This window comes from Parasteatoda tepidariorum, chromosome 1 (genome assembly GCF_982258835.1).
Source record: "Parasteatoda tepidariorum strain Cologne lab strain chromosome 1, Ptep-v5.0, whole genome shotgun sequence".
Taxonomy (NCBI): Eukaryota; Metazoa; Arthropoda; class Arachnida; order Araneae; family Theridiidae; genus Parasteatoda; species Parasteatoda tepidariorum.
Window position 1 is genome coordinate 19,436,987 of NC_141755.1, and position 27,253 is coordinate 19,464,239.

A 27,253-nucleotide genomic window follows, 5' to 3' on the forward strand; every position below is an offset into this window, starting at 1 on the left:
CTTCATTCCCCTCTATAGATGGTTTTAAAAATCAGTATATGTATTTATTTTGAAGTAGAAATTTCAAAATTATTAAAAAAAAAATGAAAAAAAAAAATCAGCCGAAGACAGAAAAAAGTTCATTATATCCAACTTCCTCACTTTTTTGGTTCACTATATCCACAAAAAATAACATTATACGTGTATAGCAAGACACGGGACCGAACAATTCGTTCACTATATTCGGGAGTTCACTATAAACCGTGTTCACTATAGAGGGGTTTGACTGTATCAATTACATATTTCTTTAATTTACAAGAATTTATTAGTTATGAAATTATCGTAAATCTATAAAGAGATCGCATATCGAATTCATATCCATGACAGTCAAGGCTTACTCAAACTAGAATGGAAAGAACAATGGGATACCTGCAAGGGACGTAGTATGGGTATCTCGATCCTGATTGGTTGTTGAAACGTGGCATTTGCTTACGTTAGTAACTGTTCTTTCCATTCTATTTCGAGTAAGTTTAGCCCGCAAAGTATCAATTCCTTTAAATGACACATTCACACATTCTATATTCTTCCACAAAGAAGCCATAAGGACATGAAGCCATAAGGACATAAACACAGAGGGCATAAACAAACTAATTATAATTTGAAGTTGCCAGGTACAAAAATATGTCACGATGAGAATAAAATACGTAAACAAATAATACGTAAATAAATCTAAGTTAAGTAAAAGATGTAGACGAGAGATAATTATATTTCACCTAATTCGATGTGCGATACGGCGCTGCATTTAATTAACTTCTCGTTAATTAACATTCTAACTTATGTGGAGAAACTTAGCTCAACTTTACCGAGCCATTTTGCTTATAAACGAACAGCTGGCGCTGACGTCATAGGTCACATGTGTGGATATCTAAGATCTTGAAGTGCAAGTACCCAATTGCTAATCTAAACAAAGCCTCGTTTCAACAGCCAATCAGGATTGATACCCACGACGATGTCGCTTGCTGGTATCTGATTTGAGAAGAAAAAAAATTTTTTTTTAATAAAATATTTCTTACAATCAAACTTTACTAAAAGTTCTTATTCTCCGCTCCTTAGCTTATAACATTTATAACAATTTTTATATTTTTTCATCCTCATTTCAGTACCCTTTAATAACCTTTATCTTCAGGAAAAATCTAAATCCCATTAAATTGTTATTTATTTAAGCTGTACACAGCCACGTCATGCATTTGCGCAAAGACAAGCAGTCTGTGTTTAATAAATGAAATTTTAAATGTCGAAACATAAATATATTTAACCATTAAGGCAATAAGTAGAACTAAACAAATTGCCTCAAATTTATCATTTAGTACATCCTAGAGTTTCTCATAGCCCACATGAAGAGTTTAGTAGTTTTTTTAAAAAAAATAATATTTTATCGAAGAAAAATTGGTTATAAGACTTGAACTATTTCATAATCAGTCCTAAAAATTTTTGTTTTTCGATTTTAAATAGTTTTTGCGGATTTTAATTGAACTTCTTTCGTACTTATCAAATCTGTCTTGATTGTACATATTATGTTTCATGTTTTTAAGAGTTTAAGCCACTTTGACAACAGAATTTTTTTCCCCAACAATATAGTGAAATGAGTCAAAATTCTGAAAAACATTCTTTATTATACAACTGGTAAACTGTTAAAATTTAATTCAACGTTAAAATGTAGTTAAAATTAGTAGGCTGATCAACGACGGTTATAAAATTATAAAAATATATAAAGAGTATGTAAGTGATCAGAAAAAAATTGATCAAAAATTACTTGCGCCGCAATTTTGATACATAATAATGATGCTAATAGTCCAAATTACTAACATTATCAGTTCACGATAAAATCGTGTCAGGGGTGTTTCACCGAATGTCGCTGCTTCCCCCTTTTCATGGGCATGGGGATGATCAATCACAATACTCTCAACTAAGTCTAGGTTTTATTAACCTACTAGATTGGCACTCTTTTTCGCCCCATTATATGCCAAATGATGATCGCCAAAGAGGTGAGTTTATAGGAAGAAATGGCTCTTTCGTAAAACACAACCGGTATATTTGCTTGTAGTCGTCTGCTGTCGAAGTACCAGGAGAATGTGTATATGATTCTCGAGAACTCTCATATTCTGAGGAAAAAAAGATCACAAGCTACGTTCCTGAGACGTATGCTTTATTAATGCATTTGCAGATAATTTCAATGGTTAAAACGAAAACTAAATCTCAAAACTTTCTTTTAAATTTTGTATCGTGAGCCCTTTTTACTTTTTTTATTAATTTATTTTTTAATTAATTTATTTTATTATATTTGGTTTTGTTTGTTTATTACTTTAAAAAACAAGATTTTATTTCTAAAATGACATTAAAAAAGGTTATATCCTAAAAACAAGATATTACGCTGATCAAGGATCCTCTCCATTCGATTTGATTGATTTTTGTTTCCTGACACGAAAGTTTATTTTTTTTATTTTAAGTTAAAACCATTCACTTTATAACTTCTTTGCAGACATCTTTGTTTCTGAAGAACTATAATTATTCTCCTGTTTCATTTTGTGCCGGTAATGAGCTTCCTAACCCGAATTAGCACACTTTATGAAATAAAGTATTCTATATTTTTCATTCGATTTATTTTTATACGATTCTAAATCGAAATATTATTTAATGTGCGAAAGCATCTTGGCCTAGTCATTAAAAAAAGCATCAAAAATAGACTTGTTTGAAATTATAACAATTTTAAGCAATATTAATTAAAAGCAATATTATTTGAATAATATTGCTTTTAAGCGTATTCAATGTCGCAGTTGATTATTGTTAGAAATATAAAATAATTACAAAAATTTTTTATCAGACTCTAATACTTTCACTTCAGATAACTCAAAAAGGAAATTGATTTAACTATGTTAAAATGGTGAAGGAGGAATTATGGAAAACTGATTTAATTATTCATAGTTGCAATTTAAAGTTTTCCACACCTGAAAATCTTACTCTAAGTGTAATAGAAAGAACAATTTGTCTATTTAGAATAAAATATTATTCCTTATTAAAAATTGAAGAAAGCTGATATTTAATAAAAATAATTAATTTCTGCTAGTTTCTGACTGTAAGCAATCTGAACAATCAATAAAATAAAATTCTAATAAAAAATAATTAATTTCTGCTAGTTTCTGACTGTAAGCAAGCTGAACAATCAATAACATAAAATTCTCACGATGTAATAAATTACCCAAAAGAGCTCAAAACGAATAGTCATGACTAGGACTGGGCGATATTAGAAATTATATATCGGATGCATCGTCAGTTTTGCATCGCGATATAGTATTTTTGTATTTTGTATCACGATATAGTATTATTTAATTTCATTTACTTGTAAGGCACAGAAAATCAGATTTCTATCAAAACTCCATACTCAAATTGATTTAAATCAATTTATAAATTTGAAGATACATATGTTTTGCTTAAGAAAGATATTAAATAAATTGACTACAATGTACAAATCTTGCTTAAAATATTTATTGAAAAAATGTGTGTAGATACAATATTTGCACCTCTTTATCGTTTATAAGGTATAAGCAGTCTTAATTTAAGTTAGATACTTTACTAAGCTTTTAACTAGAAATCAAAGAAAGTTTAAAACGATAGGTTTATGAATTTATTCGGAAATCAATTAGTTTAAGTGAATTTAATTTTGAAAAAAAAAAGTTTGAAGCTATAAAAAATAATTTTACTAAATGAGCCATAGCCAATTGAGCAAAATTGAAACTTCATATGAAATTTTTATTTTGAAATAAAAATATATCAACATTTCCGAATGTTTAAATGATAAAAGATGCTCTGTTTTTTCGAACATTACCCCAGTACTAAACACCCTCTCTGTCGCTTTTGAAACATCACTAATTTTTATTTACTATTATTATTTCACATAAATAATTAAGCTCGTTTGATAAAATACTGAAATATTTTACCGATCCTTCAAATTAACTGAGTAATTAAACAACGTTCTAAAGTATTTATTTTATAAAGTATTTTATTAAGTATTAACATATTTAAATATCCCTTTTTGATAAAGGTTTTTATACGTTGAAATAATGAGATTTCAGAGGCTTCTCCCGTAAAAGTGGAGACCACTTAGAGCAGTTTCGAGGGCTTGCAACCTCTTTTTTATCAACCTGCTGAATTTCAATGAATTATTTTTGATTTTATTTTTTTACTAACTGAATACTTATTTTCCGTACGAGGGGAAAAAAGTAAGCAATCATTAAATCAGTACTTGTAGTGTTCATAACGCGTTCTTTCAACTCAACTTTTGACGAAACAAATGAATTCGGGAGACCTCGCAAGCGTGCTATGATGCTACCAGAAAAATAACCAGCGATATTTAACTGAATTATAAGGATCCACAAATATGCTAAAAAAGTGCATTGAATAAAAAAGCCATTTTTTATAATAAACAAATTTATTAATTGTAAACAATTAAAGTAAACAATGAAATGATGCGATATTTTATTTCATAACCGTCGTTGAACAGTCGACCCAATCTTCTGGGTTTACGACTCCTAATTTTCAACTCCGTAACTTTGTAATTCTGAATCTAATTCAGAAGACAAGGGAACTCCTGGATTAAGTATTGAGGAGAAGCTTGCCTTTGTATAGGACTTTTCGATGGAACTAACCCGCATTGCGTTACATGGAGAGGAAAACGAGGTAAGCCGTCCCCTGTTAGAGTGACAAGAGGACTCAATCCCATGATCCGTCTACCATTTTATGTCAGCACTGCGGTCAGTGCGAGCCGGGTGTGGAATTCGCATCAAGCAGCCACCCCTGGCATTCGAGCTTGAATCACTTCATTAGGAGGTGAGCGTTCTATCCTTAGAGCAGCCAAGGCCCATGATGTGATATTTATTAGGCTTCCCTAAAAGCTTTCCAATAAGCTGCCACACAAGTGATATATAATCAGAATTATTGTGAATTGCAACGTCCTCTATTGATCATGCAAAATTAATTAAACAGTATTTAATTTTATGCTTATTTTCCTGATTCGAAAAGTGGCTGCATTTTGAACTAAGTACTTGTCGCAGATAACTAAAAATTAAAAATAAAGCACATAGTTCAGATGTTGTGTAATCATTGTTTTAATAAAGGATTCATTCTCAGATCAATAACTTTAAATTTTAGTATAACTGTCTTTGCGATAGTTTGGTTTTGTTCAGAAAAAGAAGTAGTTTTTTTCATCCTTCTTCCTTTTCTGTAGTTTATTTGTACTCACACCAGTTATTGTATAAAAAATGAATTAAAAGTTTGAATTTAATTTAATCAGCATACATTTTTTTTCTACTTAGTTATTTTCATGCTTTAAATAAGGATTTTTATTCCCATCTTCCTAATGTATAAATAATAATGCCATGTTCGAAATTAAATTTGAACAACATGCATTTCTTTTGCTTATTTTTTAACTTCCTTAAATTTGAGATTTCAAATTTTTAATTAAACGAGTTTGTGTAAACCTTATTTTTTTACAATTATAGTCTCCATCTTTTAGGGTTTGGGTTGCAGACAAATTTATGAACCGTGGAGGATCAAGGGATAGAGCGTTCACCTCCCAATGATGGAGAACGAGTTCGAATATCAGCGATGCGAATTCCACACCCAGTTCGCACCGACCACAGTGTTGACATAAAAATATCCTCATTGGTAAACGGATCCTGGGTTAGAGATCGCTTGCCGTCAGAGGTTTTCGTGGTTTTTCTATCCATGTAACGCAAATGCGAGTTAGTTCCATTAAAAAGGTCTCTACGAAGGCAATTTTTTCCCAATACAGCATTCAGGAGTTTCCTTGTCCTCTGGAATGGGTTTGAAATTACAAAAGTACGGTGTTGAATATTGGTAGTTGGGTTGGCTGTTCATTGACAGTTATGAAATGAAATAAAATTTTGATTTATGAAGATGGTACAGTAGATTGACTCAATAGATTCTACTGTTGGGGTTGTATGGTAACTCTCCCTTTTTTAATATAAATGCTATGGTTGATGAAGCATGGTTTTTCTCCTGTTTTTTTTTGTTGTTGTTGTTGTTTCTAATGTCACTTGCTAATACCAGCAAGCCTGCTTGGTGAAACCAAGCGAATTCAAGTCAGATGGTGCGTTTCTTGTTTTTTAGTGGCACCATCCATGGCCAAGAATACAACTTCAGCCATACACACACACACACATTTCACTGCCCGTTTATAGGGCGGGACCATTCATTCATCCACAGATCATAATTTTGACCTGAACTAGAGCCTGATTAATCTAAAATTCAGTACCCCCACAGGTATGATTTGTCATGGGAACAATGAAAACTTTGTGATCTGACAGATTTAACTTGCACTCGTCACCATTTACTACACGGGGAATCTTCGGCCGGCAGGCTTCTTGGCTCAAGGCTTCTTGTACATGGGCGCAGCACCCTACAAACTAGAATAACCCGACCCCTCCCGTTTAATATTCAAAAAAAAAAAAAAAAACTTTATAACTTACTGATTCTGATATTCATGTTTGACTTGGTTTTGGGTCATGTTTTAACTGTAAATTTTATTCCAGTTTGTTCCTTATGTAATCTTTTACTTTTATGCATTGCTTTTACCACGTGCGTGTTTTATTCACTTTTATGTATATATTGTTTTCACTCTTTTAATTATGATCTTTGTGATTTTTAATGTGTTGTCTGGATTTAGGGTCATGTTTTTAACTGTTGTTCGCTTGTGTTTTATTCTTTTTATACTTGTTGATATAATTTCTGATGTTTTGTGTAAGTTTTATGTATCTACTCTCGTATGCCCTTAAATAGGGCGGGACGAGATACAAATAAACAATATCTTTCTGATTGCACGAAGTATTCTGCTATTGTAAGGTCCACATTTTTTCTAACAATAAAATAATTTGCAAAAGTCATCTCAAATTTTAAAAACAATGTAATTGTAGCGAATGCACTTTGCACACAATAGGTATCTGATCAATAATCTAGGTTTCCGGGTTGCATAGAACGCACGTTGTGGAAAATAGAACTCCACCCTGAAGGCAGGAAGCGAAAACAAATAGATCTTTTTCTTTCCCTATAACACCACAGAAAAAATGGTATCGTCCCGCTTATACGGATCAAATCGATACATGATAATTGAGCTGAGAACTTCATCACGCATTTTATTTTTACTTGTAGCTTTGCTCTGTAAGTTTATATTCTGCTGTAGGACTCAAAATGGATTGCCTTGGTTCACTTAAGATACCAATTCACATTTTTACTGAAATTCTTTCAGAAGTTTTAACAGACTCAGCAATAATGGTCGCTTTTTTTTCAATGACTGGATTCCTATGTTTGGCCTGCGCGAAAATATTGTACATTGAAATTAAATTTATGGAGGAATATACTTGCGACTATATTTGTTTCAAGCTCTTTGACGGTAAGCTGCGAATTCTTTATAAGTGAAGCATTTACAGGGGTTGAACAGAATTACTGAAACACTTCTATACTAGCTTATTTTTTCATATTTTTTAAGAAATAGTTAGAGAATTTTTATTACTTTCGAAGTGTTTAAGTTCTGCGATTTTTCTTCTTACATATAAAGTTACGTTTAAAGTTTTCCGCCGTTTGGGAACCAGCAATTAATGGCGAACGTCTTTTAAACAACTCATACCAAAAAATATAGCAATAAGCTTGTAAGTTGTAACAGTTATTCTTCTTATTACATGAAATAATTGCAGAAAATTTGTGAACCAAGCTTTAAATATTGATGGAAATTTGAAAGTTTTTATAAAAAACGAACTATTTTGCTTAAAATTTTCTAATTATAACTGCATAAATATTCCATAAAATTAAACAAAATTTTTAAAGTAAATTTTAATTAATAACAAAAATATTTTAAAATTTGAAAAAAATTTTTCTTTTGAAAATTGGGCAAGATTTTAGGCATTTAAAGTAATTCTTTCATACTGCGCGTGCTCGGGAATCATTTAGAAAATCATTGAAAAAATTTTCATAAATTTTTTCTGAATCGTATTTGGTAGCATATGAAAAAAATACAACATACGTCTTGAACAATTTGTAAGAAATGTTTTACAAATTTTAAAATGATATTTTTGTTATTTATTAAAAATTACCTTAAAAATTTCGTTTATATATGTTTTAAATATTTATGCAGTTACACTAAGAAAATATTAAGCAAAAAATTTTTTTAAAATAGGTTAAATATATTTTTTGCAATTATTGCATATTTTAACAAAAATAATAGTTACAAGTTATAAGCTTATTGCTATATTTTTTGGCAGATGATATTCAAAATTAATTTATTGGAGGTCCTTAAAACCTCTAAAAACTTTAAACTTCTCTGATATGTATGAGAAATTGCATGATTTAAACACTTCTGAAGTTAAAAAATAATTCGCTAAATATTCGACAAATAAGTAAGTACAGAAGTGCTTCCATAATTTTGTTTAAATCCTGTATTTCCTTGAAAACTACAATTGTTATCTTTTCAAGCAAATCACATTTTTTTTCTACTGGAATAATATTGGATTGAAAATTAAGATCCTGTCTTCTTTTTAAATTTGTTTACATTCTGTATGTTGTTAAATGTTTTTGGTATATAATGAGTTTTGGTATAAGTACCGTTGTGTTAAAATCTATGTTTTGTTATTTGTTTGCAATAATAATCAGTTTGATTTTCAAATCATTAAAAGGAAGTATCAAGATGGGATAAATGAACATTTTCAGCACGTCTTTCTAATTGCTTTTAATCAAAGCTCAAAATCCGCGAAAATGATCATGACATTTATTCTGTGTTTTGAGATGGTGTTATAGAGAACAACATATTAATCGTTTTTGTTTCAACGAGGTTAACTTGTATACACTTTTAAAATCTTTGTGAAAATCGAGTCGTATCCTACATATTGTCCTATTATGTATATTGAAGGTTGCAAAATAATATTTAAAGGTGATAAAAAAAAATCGTAAGAAATTTTTTCAATTCAAAGCCAAAACTAATATAAACAAAGAAGAAAAAGTTTATTTGAAAAGGCCAAAATTTGAACAACTTTCCAAATGCTAGAACAGGGATTTCCAACTTACATGAGGACGGGGGCAGCTATTAAAAACACCAGTCAAATGGCGGGACGGAACTTTATCAAAATTTTATATAGGACTCATATTTGAAGGAACATTAAATATTACTGTCAGATGTTTATTAAAGTTTTTTTAATATTTAAAAGCAAAATAACAAGAATTACAAGCAATGCTTGTTACGCATTATTTTGAGTCTTCTCTTAATCAGATACTTAGTGACAAGGTTTTTTTTTTCCTTTTAAATTTAATTCTGTGATAAAGTAACATTTTTTTCGACTTATTAGGATTTATAGCAATAACTAAAAAATTCGCGAGCACATGAAGTTTTTTTTTGATGCGATATTCAATTCAAGGAATTTAAATAAAACGTGCTATTCATTCCCTCTTTTATGCGTTTTAAAATTTACAATTGTAATTAATTTCATCCAAAATGAGTGGTTTCAAAAAGTTAAATGGGATAATTTCTTCAAGAAAATTTCTGATACGCACATGCTAAATTATATTCACAAAATGCAAAAGAAAAAAAAAAAAACGAAATAAAAACAAGCAACATATACAATTATTTTTGTATTTGAATAAATATTTTCTTGAATGCAAAACCGGAGAAATAAAATTTTTTGCACCGTTAGTATGTTAAATTTCACAGAAGCAAAGAAATAAGGTTTTTTTTAGCAAGAAAAGTATTTCAAACCCATATAGATTCTTATGAAAATTGTCCGCAAAAAAACGACAGTAAATTTTAGTTCGCGGGCCACACAAAAAGACTTCTAGAGCCGGATGCGTCCCGCGGGAAGACAGTTGGAAATCCCTGTGCTGGAACTCATACCGGAAATAAACGTGTTAAACTCATACCGGAGATATGCTTTTAATGATAAATACGCTTTATTCTCATTTTCTAATCCCCCATTGAAACTTTTACCACTTATCCATATAAACTAACAGACGCAAAATTAAAAAAGGAGAAAAAAGTATAAAATAATAAAATTAAAAATTGAGTTGCTCAAATGAACTGAAAAAAGGGAAAGAAAATTCTATATTTAGCACATGTAAAACAAAAAACGGGGGAATCACTTACACGACAAACTTCTACCATCACCACTAAAACTAACCATAGCCTTCACGTTTTAGAGTGATAAGAGTGTTAAGTGATTATTTTCAGCGTGACAATTATAAAATTATCTTTTCCTTTTTATACTTGAAAAAACACAGATTTACAAATGTATTTGTTTCATTATTATTTCTCAATAAAACTCAGTATAATTTTTGTTTCAGATGAGCCATTTTGTGAAAAAATGACTTCGGCAACTTCGTCCCTTGCTTTGCCAATGAGAACATTTCTGAAAAATCGTCTATTCGGTGGGAAAGTGATGAATAAACTAAAACATTACTATGAAAGAAAACAAGGAGAAGTGTTGAAAGAATCAGAAATGCATCAAATCAGACAAATATTAATGGAAGCCTATTTGCATCTTAGTGTATTCTTAACGACTTCTCATATCATCGAATTTGATTTTAAACCATATGAAGTCAAAGCACATTTGCCTTGGATGGAAATCGAAAGATGGAATTCAAAGGACCAGGTCAGATTTTTTCTTTGCTTATAATGCATGTGTCAACTGAAACATTCCTTCTGCAAGGTTAGGTTAAGGACCAGGTTAAGTTAAAGTCTAAGTTATATTTTTCTTTGCTTATAATGCATGTGTCAACTGAAACATTCCTTCTGCAAGGTTAGGTTAAGGACCAGGTTAAGTTAGAGACTAAGTTATATTTTTCTTTGCTTATAATGCATGTGTCAACTGAAACATTCCTTCTGCAGGTTAGGTTAAGGACCAGGTTAAGTTAAAGACTAAGTTATATTTTTCTTTGCTTATAATGCATGTGTCAACTGAAACATTCCTTCTGCAGGTTAGGTTAAGGACCAGGTTAAGTTAAAGACTAAGTTATATTTTTCTTTGCTTATAATGCATGTGTCAACTGAAACATTCCTTCCGCAAGGTTAGGTTAAGGACCAGGTTAAGTTAAAGACTAAGTTATATTTTTCTTTGCTCATTATAGCATTGAAGCATGTGTCAACTGAAACATTTCTTCTACCAGGGTAGTTTTTAAGATTTATTCGACCAATTTAGGTTAAGGACCAGGTTATATATATATATATATATTTTTTTTTTTTGCTTCTTATAGTACTGATGCATATGTTAGCTGTATTTCAAAGGTATATAGGTAGTTGCGCTAAAATAAATAAATAATCAGTTACAACAAACTTCAAAAGAACAGAAAGTATTGCGTATTATATTCACGGGGTTATTGCTATAGTGTTGAAAAATAATAGTTTATAAAAATTGTTTTTTGTCAAAGATGGCCGTAAACGTTCGATAGCGCTTTTTTGAAAATGACTCTTTGTCTCAGGCTTCGTCGTTGTATGGAATAATGCTTTTTCTTTTTTAGAATAATATGCTATTTTTATAACAGCTTATGAGTTTGCAACAATTACTTATGACTGGGACAAGTTTAGTTTATCTAAAGTTTAGCTTATCTATCACTGTTTGTGATTATTCTGAAAATGGTGCAAAAACGTCGATATGGAGAAAAAGCCACGGTTTTGTGGAAATTTAAAGCTTTTGTGGTCTAATTTTTTAATATTTAAAAACTTAATCCAATTTTTTGTTATCGGGATTCATGGAAATTCGCAAAAAACTTATAATAAAGCAGTGATTTTGATAATTTGCTTTAGGTAGGAAAATCTCGCCAAATTGGCTATTTTTTCTAAAAAACTGTTTAGTAATTTTTAAAATCTTTAAATTATTTGTCCGTTCTGAAGCCGAGATAAATCTTCACGTCAAGATGACACGTGAAGTTTAAAAGCTTCGTTTTGCTTCAGGTTTAAGGTCTGAAACTGTGACTTTTTCATTTTCCTTGGCGACATGCTCATTTTTTTGATTTTAATTTTTTAACAGACTTTCAGAATGATGTGTCTTTGTACTATATGCGACTTTTGTGACGAGGAAAACAGAGATTTTAAATTCTCTCAAGAATCACCAATAATTGGAATGACAGTGTGTGCTTACAGCAGCGTAAGTAATAGCTTTTTTTTTCACATATTCGAGATAAAAAAAAAATTCTGTTGTGAAAAGTCCAAGAAACAAAAACAGAGTGGAAAAACACTAACATCAATGTTTTTTTCATTAGTAAAAAATTAAAATGGATTCTAACAATCGGTTATTGCATTTGATTTGATTTGAATTTATTTTTTCACCGAAACTTATTGGTTTAATTGATTTTACACTTGCTATTCCGCAATTTCCATCTTTAATGTGTAGAATCCTTGTCAAAAATAAAATCAAAACTGTCTTAAGGAATAGCAAAATATGTTTGGACAAAAAAAAAAAGAAAAAAAAAATGTCGAACGAATGAATATTGAAGTTTTTTCCAAATGGTTTCGCTATCCAGCTCGCTTTTTTTAATGCTAGCATATTTTAGTCTAACTTTGTGCGAATAGTGATATAGTTTTTAAAACTAAGATCCAAAAATATGAAATACGTACATCATGTGAAATCTTTGATTCATATACATTTCGGTGGGCCAAAAAATTACGCCTATAGAAGTATATTATTTTCCTATGAGCACAATTAGTTAAGCATCCCTAGTGTCAGTAATAGTTTAGGTAAGCCCATGGTCACATTGCCACAATCATCCCGTAAGTCCCGAAATTGTATAGACATAAAAAGTGATTTAACTCAAGTGATTTGAACTAGGGATTCGATCATTAGGGATAGGATCAAGTGATTCAAATCATTATTCGACTCAAGTGATTCTGATTTGAGATATGAATCAAGAATTCAAATCAGAGATTTGATTCTGGTTATTCAAATCAGTATTCGCATCAGGTTATTCGGATTACTGATTAAAATCATGTGATTCATATGAGTGTTTCAAATTACTGTTCGAATCAAGTGATTCAGATCGGTGATACGAATCAAGTGATTCAGATCACTGATTCATAGCAATCGATTCGGATAAGTGATTTGAATGATTTCGAAACACAAGATTCGAATCACTGATTCAAATCATGATATTCGGGACAGTAATTCAAACCATTATTCAAATCAAGTGATCTAGATCAGTCATTCAAATCAAGCGACTCGATCAGTTATTCAAATAAAATTATTCAAATTACTATTCGAATCAAATAATGGGATCATTTGTTCGAATCAAGAAATTTAAATTATAAGATTCAGATAAATGATTCAAATCACTTCGAATCAGGTTGATTCAGATAAATTATTCAAGTTATGTGATTCTGATTACTGATTCATATCAAAGGGTTCAAATTACTGCTCAATAGGTTCAAATTACTATTCAGATTATTGTTTCAAATGGTTCAATGATTCAAATGAAATAATTTAGATCGCTATTCGTATCGAATTATCTTGATCAGGAATTCGGATCAAGTTATTCAAATCACTATTCGTAAAAGTGATTCAAGTGATTTAGTGATACAAAAAAAATATTCAAACTACTGTTTGAAACAAGTGATACAGAAGTGTGCTTTGAATCAAGTAATTAAAATCAAGTGAATCAGATCTCTGATTCATATCAATCGATTCGGATAATTGATTCAAATCAAGTAAATCGGACCATTGAATCATGTCAAGTAATTCAGATCACTCATTCAAATCAAGCGACTGTCATCAATGATTCAAATTAAATTATTCTTAGCACAAATTCAGATCAAGTGATTCAGGTATCTGATTCAAATCAAGTGATTCAGATCAATGATTCAAATCACGCTATTCAAATAAGTGATCCAAATTACTATTCGTATCAAATGATTCGAATCAAGTCTTTCAGATCACTAATTCACCTCATGCTACTCAGATAAGGGATTCAAATAACTTCGAATCAAGTTAATCGCATCACTGACTCATATTATTGATTCGAATCAAGTGATTCTGATCACTTCTTAAAATCATATGTGTTTCGGAAAAGTCGTTCAAAGGAGGTGATTTAAATCACTTTTTGAATTAAGTGATTCAGATCAGTTGGTCGAATCAAGCGATATCAGTTATTTGTATGAAGGAATTCGGATCAATAATTTGAATCAAGCCGTTTTAATCAATGCTTTGGATTAGCGATTCAAATCAAATGATTCAGATCTCAATTCATGTTATTCGGATCACTGATTTGAAAGACATGGTTTAACGAATTAATCGCGAATCAAATGATTCAAAACACTATTCAGCTTAGATTCTCATTACTGACTGAGTACTTTTTTTATCCCTTTATCAAAATTCGATTGATAAAAAAGTATTAAAACCTTAGAATTCTTTCAAGTAAATAAATATCCTTATTACATTTTTCGTATGTTCTTATTATATCTGCTGCTAAATGCTAAAAATACTTTTTTTTGTGGCAGTTAATAAAAATTTCTAAGTTTGTTGTTTTCGTTTTTTTTTATTTGTGTACTTATCGAATTTTTTGATTGAAAAATAATAATTCCATAATAATTAATGTATGAGAATCTCTAAGGGTTCACTAGAAATTTGACATAGCATTACTATAAAATAAAAGATTTAAACTAAAGTGGACTAAAATTTTTCAACAGATACTTAGGAAACAATAGTTCATTTTAATTTAAATCTGTTTCGATTAAATCAACTGATTCTAATCACTGATTGGAATCAAATGTAAGCTTATGATTCGAATCTCCAAATCAGTACCCAACTCTACTTATTATTTTATTTTATGACCGTCGTTGAACAGCCGACCCAATTTTATGAGTCGACTGCTAATGTTCAACTCCGTAGTCTTGTAATTTTGAACCCAATTTAGAAGACAAAGGAACTCCTGTATCGAGTATTGGGAGAAATTTCCCTTCGTGGAGGACTTTTTGATGGAGCTTACCCGCATTTGCGTTACATGGAGAGTAAGACCACGAGAATCTCCCACGGTTAGCCTCACGGCAAGGGGACTCTAACCTATGATCCCTCTACCACTGAGGATATTTCACGTCAGCACTGTGGTCGGTGCAAGCAGGATGAGGAATTCGAATGGACTGGGATTCGAACCCTGTTCGCCGCATAGGAAGGCGAACACTCTATCCCCTGAGCCATCGCTGCTCAACCCTACTTATAATACAAATATTTATTTTCGCCGCCACGTGTTTGGCAACATCGTGGAGAACACCCATTGGCAGCTTTAATTCGACATCATCATACTGATCCATCACCTGGAGTAATGGTACGGAGTGCCATTGGATACACGTCTCGATCACCTCCTGTTTGCATTGCGGCTCTTTGAACAGCAGCCGTTACATTTCTGATGAGTTACGGCCAGTTGCTCTGCCTTTTCCTCGAGGCCTCCATAACGCTACGTTTCAGCAGGACAATGCCCGACCGCATATTGCCCGCACTGTCCTGACCTTTCTTGACCCAGAACATGTTCACCTGTTGTCCTGGCCAGCACGTTCTCCTGATCTCTCACCAATTGAAAACGTCTGGTCAATAGTTGCAGAACATGCCACGTCGTAACTGATTTTTTTCTTTGTTATAACTAATTTTTCGATTTTGATGTGAAATTTGATGTGATTTTGATGTGATTCAAAAGTGGTCTAATTTAGTGAAAAATACTTAGTATTGTTCAGAATTACATGTAAGCAAAGCATTTAAATACCTGTTTTTATTTAATTACTAATTTAATCACAAATAAAGTACAGCATGAGACACTGGTGTCTTTTTCTGCGTTAAAGGTAAAGTCTTTCAATCACGGCTCACTTCCTACCTGCGATAAAAGTAATTTGCGCTTATATTTGCAGTTATTTAGATCTAAGAGAAACAGTTCATCATTAAAATTTCTTTAATTTTCAAAATCAACTTTGAAGAAATTGCGATCGCCGAAAGACTATCACAGGTTACGCATCGCCAAAATGGTTGTAGTTTTTTTTTTCTCCGTCTACGTTCTGTGGCTTTAGCTTTTTCAGACTCGGTAAGTTTAGGCCTTGGCATCGTTTTTTTTCTGCTTCAACTCTAACCCTTCGGACCGCGTCAATCAGTTTGGGACCCTCTTTATTTGTGATATTCACATGAATTAGTATTGAAAACGATCCAGTTTTAACTGTAGGTTTGAATTTCTGATTCTTAATTAAAATTCTAAAAATAAAAATATCGTTCAAATTATAAAATTCTCTTTTATTTACAACTCAAATTTTATTTATAATTCTCTTTTATGGGATCTCTCTGGTCCCATATCTCAAAAATGAACTCACCAACTTAATGCATCACGAAATTGAAATTGAAAAAAAGAATTTTAAAAATATTATCAAGCAGCAGTGGTCGCCATAGCAACACATGCAGTGACGACTCATGCGCACTGTTTACTCTGACCCTTAAATACAGTTGAAAAGTGTGATGACGTCCTAGTAATGCCATCAAACCCAAAATATCACCCATTTTGCCAATGGGTTAAAAAAAAAAAAACATTATCTCCTAGGAGAGAGCCTGTTTGCATATATATGCTAGCCAAATGGATGCCAAGCTCCCTTGTTAACATACGTTTCCAGCGTGAACGTATGTCATCATCGCCAACTTTCATTTAAAGAAACTGAGGAAAGAATAATAAATATTGTTTCTTACCAGCGATTTTCTTCGAGAGCGAAACAAATTTTCTTTAATTTCTCATTTGATTTGTTAAGGGCATGTCAGTATACGAGGCGCCATTTTTAGTGGTCCAATGAATTCCAATGCTCTTGCGACATCAGATAGTTTGTTTTTCCTTATTTATCAAAATACATCGCCCAGTCTAGGATTCCAGTGAAATTGCGAATGACCTTTTTTTTAAATAATTCTATGATAGATCGTAAAAGATAGCACGAATTAAATTTTACTCTGACGTTTTTAACTTTTTAAAACTTTTATATTGTTTTGAAAGCATATTTGTGTAATTTGACAGCGAAATAAAACAGAACTATATGCAGTAGCTGATGATAACTTAAATCCCACACCTCAATGATCTTTTCACAACTTTGCAACGGAGTACAGTAAAGTGACTAAATAATGATAAAGAAGTCGCAAGTAAAATATGTGTTAAATTTCTATTTATAGGCCTTGATGGAAACGAGGAAATCCAATTGGCAGATACTTGGAAACAACCAATCAGAATTAATTGAACGGAATATGAGAAATTATATGGAGAAATGTTACAAGCATTTAGCAGATCTATTTGATCAGCACGCAGAGGAAGTATATCGGGTATAAATTCTTTTACTGTAATATGTCATTTAATAACTGATAAATTCCTTTACAGATGCAACGATAGGAAAATTTATGTTATGGTCACTCCCCAACTGTTGAAACCCTACTTCTTGCTTACGAACAGCGTATTAAATCATCCAATAAGCACCGGTCCTCGCGTACCGTTCCTCATGTCATGAGCTCAGCTAAAAATGGGTACTTACGAAAATAGACTCAGCTGAAAATGCATCTTTAAGAAAATGGTAGTAAGGACATAACAATTCAAACCCATTTAGACTAAACTTTTGCCAGGATAAATTTAACGCCAATACTCAATTCATCGCTTTCTGCCTTGAATAATTTATAAGTAGAATGCAATTGAAAATTGCAAGCTTAAAATGTATTATCAGAGAATGTTGATTTATATGGACAGATTTCAGTACCAATGATTTTGCGGACGTTACCATGTAACATTTGTCGCCGATGGATTTGTCACCAATTTGTCGTGATGCGAGAAAACATTTCCGATGGTAATATTATGAAAAGTATTGAATTTTAGGCAGGTGAAAGTAGAAGGAACACTTATACCTCAAAAAATTGTGAATGAGTCACTGAATGAATCGCATTTAAATCTTATAGTTGATCATTTGAGATTACTTCAGTCAAATGTAGGCGAAATAAAACTAAAATTATTTCGCTGCTCTGTCCTTTCTGTGAAGAAACTGGTCGTTAGATACATGATTAGCAAATTACTTATCTTATATAAATATTCACCTTCAGAAATTAAAAGAGACAAATAGGCGTTTTCCAGGCCGTAATTGTGGTCACATTTACAGAAATCATCCTAGCAAAGATAAAGCTTTATGCATAAAATGCTGAGGTAAACATCATGCGTCTAAATGTAAAATTTCTAAACAGCAGCTAATATCTTCAATGGCTTCAACAGTTAATGATTAATGTAAATATCTCATTTGCAAGTTGCGTTCAATTACAAATTGCACATAACAGATGGTTCCAGTACGTTGGATGGAATGGACCACTCTGAATAACTTTTGATCTAATGATCGGATCTTTACGCTCAATTTTAACGGTTTGCAGGAGGGTGACCTCAAAGGCTAGTTAATTGGTGCAGAAGATATTTTAAGTAACGAAATTAGACACAAAAACGTAGTTTCTCTGAATAAACTTCTTTTTTTTCGATGGATTCAGGTTTCTACCTCCTGATACATAAGGGAAATAGGGTCCGAACAAGTCAAGAGAGCCGTCCAAGCTTAGTCCCCATAATGTTAATTTCACTCATTGCGTATTTCTCTAAATCTCGAGAATTTTTTAAGTAAATCAAAAAGTTTTACCCGCAATTGTAAAATTCGTTTATTCAAAGATAGTCCCAATCAAAAAAATAAGTTTTATGAAATATTTATTGTTTTTTTTATTATTTTATTTAATAATAATCGAAAACATTTTGAATTTTAAGGCCTTCAATTTTTTACATCAATTTAAAGAATATAATTTTACTTGGTAAACAAAAGAATTTAGTGAAATCGGTCGAATGGTTTCTGCTAAATTGAATTTTAAAAAACTTGCATGTTAAAAATTTTAATGTTCAGAAATTATTTAATCAATTTCGCTCAAATTTCGTATTTTTCCACGTAAAATAACATTCTTTAAAATTATGTTAAAACTTTGTGTATCCTACAATAACAGTTTTTCGACTAGTATTTAATAAAATAATAAAAAATAATAAATATTTCCTAAATTTATTTATTTTATGAAATAATCTTTGGATAAACAAATTTTATAATTGCGTTCAAAAATTTAATTGTTTAATTAAGATAATTGTGTACATATTAGAAGATATACAATTATCATAAATCTATCAATCGCCTTCTTGAAATAATTCCGAGTATATGTAATTATTTAATTATTTTTAATTTATGTTATTATGCTTAATTTTTGTTACTTTGTTAGCTGTAAAGGTATTTTTCAAATTTTGAAAGTAGCTCTACTTGTTTATCCTTCTCCTAATCTCTCTAGTATTCAACAAGATTTTAAAGCTGTATAAACTACTTATACAGGGTGATTCTAAAAAGATGGGCAAAATTTTAGGAAGTGATAGTACACACCCAAGCAAGCAATTTTTATCAAAGAATGCATAGTCGAAAACAAAATGCAAAACCGCTAGAGGGCGTCAAAGTTTATGTTCTTGTATGAGGCAAAAACACACAAAGAACGTTGAAGTTAAGTTATAAAAGCAAATTTAACGGCATGTGATTACAATAAGTGTTCAAAACAGTGGCCGGCAGAAGCTATGCACGCAGTACAACGGCGAAGAAAAGATAGGCGTACATTCTGAAGCACCCCAAGAATATCACGAACTTTCCCTGCAGAGGCCGACAGCTTGGCAACAAGTTCTTCTGCAGATTCAATGGGAGCCTCATACATAAGAGCCTTAAGCTGTCCCCACAAAAAGCCAATTTTTTTTTTAAATATTTATAGACATTATAGCACTCTAATCAGCAGCTTTTATGTATGAATCGTGGTGAAAAATTTGCATACGAGCTCTTCTTCTTCCCATAACATGCAAATAATAACTCGCAGCGCAGTAACTCGCAACAGGAATGGAGCTTTCCCGTTTGCATCAAACAACTTTCCAAATGCGCCAGCACCTTTGCGTTTTGTTTTCGACGATGCATTCTTTGATTAAAATTGTTTGTTTGGGTGTTTTGCCCATCTTTTTAGAATCACCCTGTATATAAATGCATTCCTTAAGATCTTTTACAGCTTAAGGTTTTATTCTATGAAATTTACTAAGAAATAGGGTTAGCAGGCCACCGAGAAATAATATTCTATGATTCTAATTAAATAAAACATTTAAGAATCAATAAATAAAACTGCATACATTTTTACTGTACTTACAGATTGCCCAAAAAGTTATTGCAAAAAAAGTAATAACATTAGAGGTGATGGAAAAAGTTGTTGGAAAATCGAAATCCTTGCTTAGAAAGAGCCAGTCCATGAATAATGAAATTATGCCAAAAGTATCGTGTATTACTGATACTCAATGGAATTTCGTCATATACTACGCTATTTTTTCTGTTTTTGTTATGGTTTTTATATATTTAAAATATTTCAATATCGTGCATATTCCACCTTTATATTTCCACGTCAAAACATATGCTGACATAATAACCTGTTGGTATCCAATTGTTAGATGCACTTTTGTCAGACTTGTTTTTTTACCACACGCCCTCAATTTTGTGTATAATTTTTTCAAATATAAATTTCTTGCACGTGAACTTCTTTATCTCTTGAGAGCCGGTTGCGATGCTGTCAAATCTTTTTTCTGTTACATTTTAAACTTTCGGCATTTCAAAACTCTGACATTTCCAAACAGAATTTTCCCATCAAGTTCAGGCTTTACTCAGAAATATTAAACTGTCAAAGAGCTATTCAATGCTTTTTAATTTTAAAAAAAATCCTATTTTTCAACCATTATTTTAAGGCATCTAGCTTTTTTTTATTTTATGAAATTTTCAAGATATGTTCCATGATCCTTAACCCTTTCGTTACGGCAATCCGCTCCGCTGAAGTGACACCAATGAACGATGTGCATCTTGCGTGTCGGTAAACTGATGTTCGGAGTCTCTTAATTAAGTCTTGCATAGCAATGAATTTGGTGATTTTGCAAGAAATGCAATCGACCCACGAAAGATATTAAACGTACTCAATATATGCTTTTTTCACTCTGACTCCAGCTAAATACGGTACTCATATACACAGATAGTTGCGTGGATGCCGGCTATATACGGTATTCGTACACACAGATAGTCGCCTGATGTCGGCGAAATACGGACCTCATACACACAGATCATCGCGTGGATGCCGGCTAAATACGGTATTCGTACACACAGATAGTCGCCTGATGTCGGCGAAATACGGACCTCATACACACAGATAGTTGCGTGGATGCAGGCTATATACGGTATTCGTACACACAGATAGTCGCCTGATGTCGGCGAAATACGGACCTCATACACACAGATCATCTCGTGGATGCCGGCTAAATACGGTATTCGTACACACAGATAGTCGCTTGATGTCGGCGAAATACGGACCTCATACACACAGATCATCGCGTGGATGCCGGCTAAATACGGTATTCGTACACACAGATAGTCGCCTGATGTCGGCGAAATACGGACCTCATACACACAGATCATCGCGTGGATGCCGGCTAAATACGGTATTCGTACACACAGATAGTCGCCTGATGTCGGCGAAATACGGACCTCATACACACAGATAGTCGCCTGATGTCGGCGAAATACGGACCTCATACACACAGATAGTTGCGTGGATGCAGGCTATATACGGTATTCGTACACACAGATAGTCGCCTGATGTCGGCGAAATACGGACCTCATACACACAGATCATCGCGTGGATGCCGGCTAAATACGGTATTCGTACACACAGATAGTCGCCTGATGTCGGCGAAATACGGACCTCATACACACAGATCATCGCGTGGATGCCGGCTAAATACGGTATTCGTACACACAGATAGTCGCCTGATGTCGGCGAAATACGGACCTCATACACACAGATCATCGCGTGGGTGCTAGCTAGTTATGCCTGCTAAATACAGAGTGTAGCGTACTTTTGGGGTACGATTTGGAAAAAAAAATATACATTGAATAACATCTATTGCAATGATTGGATTTCCTTAACAATTATTATGTTTAAAAAGTCTACCTCATATAAGCTAATTAATTAGTGCAGATAATATTTTAAAATTCAAAATCCTTTAAAAAAAGACGCATTTTCTCTGAAACAAAAACTTTTTTTTCCCCAGACAGGTTTTGATTTTTGACTATCAAAATATAAGTAGAGGTAGCAGCAAAGTGAAAAATATGATCCCAATGATTGTTAAAGAAATCAGTTGTAAGTTTAGGCCTTTTAATGCTAGCCTCTCTTTTTGCATATTTTGTCATATCTGTCCCCGAAAATTTCATATTCATTTCAATTTAATAATGATGGATTCATTCAATGTTCAATTCAATATTTGAAAAATTTCATTTCAATTTCGCCATATCTATCTTGGGAAGTTTTTAAGTCAATGGAAAAATGTTTACCAACAATTATGAATTCGCTCATCCCATTATCGATGTAAAAATAGATTTGTATAAAAAGAAGGGGAAAAAAGATTATGCAACAAATAATTATTTTTAGTTATTATTTTTTGAATTATTTCATTTAATAGTGGGGGGGGGGGAATTTGAGATTTACACAATTTTACACCACTAATAGTCGGCCAGGTGGCCTAGTGACTAGCGTGCCTGAGAGCGAAGTCAACGGCTGTGGGTTTAAATCCAGCTGAGGGCATGGATGTTTCTCTGTGTATTGTCGGATAATGATAAATGAGCAGCACTTCTTAGTAGCATCTTCTAAGCCAAAGTTCAGTGCCTGTCGTTATCATTAAAAAAACATATTATATTATACAATGTGGTTTTAAATGACTAAGCACAAAATTTTGAAAGAAATCAGTTAAATAGTTTCTGAGTGATAATACTAAAAGAAAACCATTTTTAAACCTTTATTAACTTAATACAGTTACCTGATGTTTGCTACCTCAGCAAGTTAATCTTTAGGTGCCAGCTTGAATTTAGTAAAGGAGAAAGAAAGGACTTATAAACTGCTAACTAAATAAGCAGTACAAAAATTTTGACGTAGTTTCTTTTTTTTCTTTTTTATACAAAATTGAATGAGATCTAAATTAAATTAATAAGACAGGTGAATAAGAATGTATAAAAATAATATTTATTGTTAAATACCTTGGGTGAAGCTTGGGTAAAATTTCAGTTTATTGTAATTTCAAGGTCCAGCACCTGCATTTCTCTTCCCCTCCACCCACATTCCTGCACTCCCAAGTTGCTCTTACTTTTACTGTCTTGAGTTCATCGTTGGTACAGCTCTAGTTTTTAGTGGTAAAAGTCTAAGAAAAAAAGCCTTTTATAGTACAATTTTGAATGTCTTTGGGCTTTCATGCCAAAGTTCATCTGCACATATTTGAGTTTTAAATGTTAGGATGAAAGCAGTAAAGCAAAAAATACATGTCAATGCTTGGTCGGGCACAATTTTTTTTTCTATTAGTATAACGGTGTGTTTTTCTTAAAATACCTGATGACCTTCCTTTTCGGCTCTCCAAATTCAATGAATGTTTTTCTGGTAATAATAATAAAACACTTCTCTTATATCTTTTCAAAAAGCAACTATCCTGTCAATGAAATCAAAAAATTTAAAAATTCAAAACTACCTTATTTGCCTTTTTTCTCCCTAAAAAAAAAAAAAAAAACTTACAAAAATTAGCATTTTTATATCATAAAAGGCAAGCAATTGCATTTTCATCTCATGCTTAATCAGATTTTAAAATGTTTGTTTAAGTGTCTTTATTAAGTGCAGAAGAACATTTTTTAAGAAAATAAGGTAAAGAAAACGCATTCACACTTCCTAAGCAGCATTGTGAACACAAAATAGTCTGTTAACAGACAATAACGCTTGTTGACAGACGTAGTCTGTTAACAACTGTCATTATTGATGAACTGTCATTACTGGTGAGTTCATCAGCTGTCATTTTTAATGATTTTATCGTTTTCTTTTATTATTTCAAATTGATTTATTAATGTTCTAAAAGTGTTTAGATAATAATTCTTTAGAGATTTTGCATATAAAAAAGAAGCAAAAGCACATTTTTAAAATAAATTTTGAATATTTTAATCTCACGCCATTTTTCTAGTTCCATTAATCTTTATAAATTAAAATAAATGTGGAGAAATATTTTTGTTGTAGTTTTTTCTCTTCTCTATTTATTGTGAGTCCATCGTTAAGACACAGTTCCCAGCAGAACTATCGAAATCAAGCATCACTGACTGCTGTCAGTGTGCGGGGTGGGATGGGGTAAACATTCGGATCATTATGCGAAGGGACAGAGGGTGCGCGGTATTGGTCCTCGTTAAACTAGTCAACTGTAAATTGATCGACTTCGCAAGCAGGTGTCGGGCTCCCAAAGTGGGGGTGTCATCCAGTGGTTATTTAAAAAAAAGGGCAAATTACGCAACTAACATTGCTATCTAAGCAAGTGAAGCATTGTTTTCTATGTATTTTTTTCACGTTGAATCGATAAAGATTATAGACAAATCAATCACACAAATAGTTCAAAATTTTAAAGGGTTTTTTGGTTTAAAAAATACTTTTTTTGGACATGTACTTATGTACGCTTTTTGCATTGCTATGTAGAAACTATGTATCTAAGATATATATTTCGATGTATTTATGTTAAATTGATTGTCATCAAACAAGAAATAATAAGATAAATAGTTAATTAATTGTAAGAGTTTTGTATACAAAAAGTACAACTTTGTACTTGCACTTATGTACGCGTCTGATGCTGTTAAACAGACGAGTGAGGTACCCTTTCCTATGTATTTTTCTTATTTAATCGAATGAAAACAGATGCAAATTAAAATTAATAATGTTTCAAAAAGTGCAACTTTTTTATATTAAAAAATACTTCTTTTTGTATTGTACTTATTATAGAGAAATTCCTTATAATTTCAATAATATTTATTCTCTCGACTTGAATTTTATTTGATTTAAATCACCATTAAAAAGTACATAGAAAAATGTATCTATATGTTCAGATAGTTTCTAGACAACAGTGTAAAAAATGTACTCAAGTACATGTCGATAGAAGTACTTTTTAAAAAAAGCTTTCAGCTCACAAATTTTTCATTTTATTGACTCGTGTATAATTTCATTCGATTAAACGTGAAAAACTACGTAGGAAACAATGATTCATTTGTTTAGATAGCAAGGTCCGATGCGTCAACAGGCACAAATACAAATTTGTACTTTTTGTATATAAAACCCACATAACTTCTATGGTGTTGTAGTTCATTTACGTCGCACTAGAGCTGCACAATGAGCTATCGGCGACTGTGTGGGAAACATCCCTGAGGATGATCCGAAGACATGCCATCACAATTTTGATCCTCTGCAGAGGGGATGGCACCTCCTCTTCGGTAGCTCGACGATTTGCAAGCGAAGTCGAGCACTTTACTGTAGAACAGTTTAACGAGGACCAATACCGCACTCTCTCGGTTCTTACGCAACCAGTGATGCTTGACTTCGGTGATCTGCTGGGAACCGTGTCTTAACGACCAGTACTGACAAGCGAGTGTGGAGAAGGAGAACTAACTCTGAACTCTACAGGATATTCAGAGAACCGAACATTCTGAAGTACCATAAGATCCAGCGCATGAAATGGGCCGGACACATTGTAAGAATGAACGATGACAGAACAACTAAAAGAATCTTTTTGGCAAAGCCAACTGGAGTTAGAAAGAGAGGCAGACCCCGACTGAGATGGGCGGATTGCCTCCAAAGGGACTTTACCACAATCAAGGTCAGAGACTGGAAAGCCGTGAAACACAGAAGAAAGAACTGGTGCAGTCTTCTTGAGAAAGCCATGGTCCACCCAGGACTGTTGAGCTACTGATGATGATGATGATGAACGACCAGTACACTGCGGCACCCACTTAACTCCTAAATTATTGGCCCGATCTTTTCATCTTAAAAGAAATTCTATTCTTCCCCACAAATCTTCCTCAAAAACGGACCGAAGCGGGAGTACCATTCCCTCTGCGAATCTAAATTGCGATGGCATGTCCTCAGGGATGTTTTTCAGACCGTCGCCAATAGCCCATTGTGCAGCTCTAGTGCGACGTAACTGAACAGCAGCAACAACCTCATAAACGGGAGAAGCGTACAGGTGAGAATAAGGGAGTTTTCCGATTTCATTTATAATGATATAACAAAGTTTTCTACCAAAAATATATACTTTTGGTATTAATTTTTCAGAAGAAACATCTATTTTATTGCCTTAATTACTTGAGTAAAATGTATTTCATCGATACCGTAAGAAATTGTGCTTGCTTCGAATTGTCGTTACGACGAGTTGTTCCTACGACGAAATGTCTTCACAACGAATTGTGCTCACAACGAATTGTGCTTACAACAGAATGTCTGTGACTTTTGCAGTGTGCACTGCGAAATACCGCTTTGACGAATAGTGAGTGATGATTTATTCGCTTATTGGATTTACGTACATTCGCAGGCTTGTGTGCTCAATTAAGACTTATAAACCTTTGTCAAATAGAAGGACGAATAGAACAATGCAGAGAATGACAGCACGGAAATACATTCAGGGCATTGGAACCCGCTACCTCCACGCTTTGCACAGCGTTTGGCGGGCGATACGAGTCGACCAGGGAGGCCCCAGTGAGTGATGAGTTGTCGCTAAGACGAATTGTGAGTTGCGAATTGTCGCCACGACGAATATACGTGGCGAATTGATGCAGGATCAATAAAATATGTCAGTAACACTTTTTAGAATTAAAAAAAATGAAATCAAAGACATAAGACTTGAGAATTTATTAGAAAGTTTTGTGTTTTTATTCAATTGCACAAAATGATAGTATTTTGATTCATTAACATAAATTCGGGCAATCTTGTTTTTAATCAATAATAATTATTTAACAAGCTTTATTGAAGAAAAAAAAACTGAACTTTAAAGTTACAAGTCACAAAAGTATTAGCACAGTGCGGTATCGCCCGCCAAACGCAGTGTGAAGCGTATAGGTTGTGGGTTCGAATCCCACCCTAACCCTTTCGTGATATCCTTCACTAAATTGTTCTATATACTCTTTTACTTGACAAGGGTTTATAAGCCTAAATTGAGCAAACAAGCCTACAAATGTATGTAAGAGATCACCCATCAGATCACCGAAGTCAAGCATCACTGGCTGCGGTCAGTGTGCGGGTGGGTGACCACTTGGATCAGTCTGCGTAGGGTTCGAGGGTGTGCG

The 27,253-nt window shown here is 32.6% G+C and overlaps 1 protein-coding gene across 2 annotated transcripts in view; it reads left to right on the plus strand.

Moving 5' to 3' along the window:
- The first annotated feature begins 7,121 nt into the window (after window positions 1-7,121).
- The window catches only part of LOC107452124 (uncharacterized), a 38,925-nt gene continuing 18,793 nt past the window's right edge, over window positions 7,122-27,253 (plus strand). The window contains exons 1-5 of one of the 2 annotated variants that reach the window (XM_016068440.4): window positions 7,122-7,444; window positions 10,375-10,682; window positions 12,057-12,173; window positions 17,199-17,345; window positions 20,246-24,166. In XM_016068440.4, the coding sequence (XP_015923926.1) occupies window positions 7,243-7,444; window positions 10,375-10,682; window positions 12,057-12,173; window positions 17,199-17,345; window positions 20,246-20,761 (1,290 nt within the window). In that variant the 5' untranslated portion in view covers window positions 7,122-7,242 and the 3' untranslated portion in view covers window positions 20,762-24,166. Of the gene's footprint in view, window positions 7,445-10,374; window positions 10,683-12,056; window positions 12,174-17,198; window positions 17,346-20,245; window positions 24,167-27,253 lie in introns of those variants that run through there. The other variant, XM_071180131.2, reaches the window with a different exon arrangement.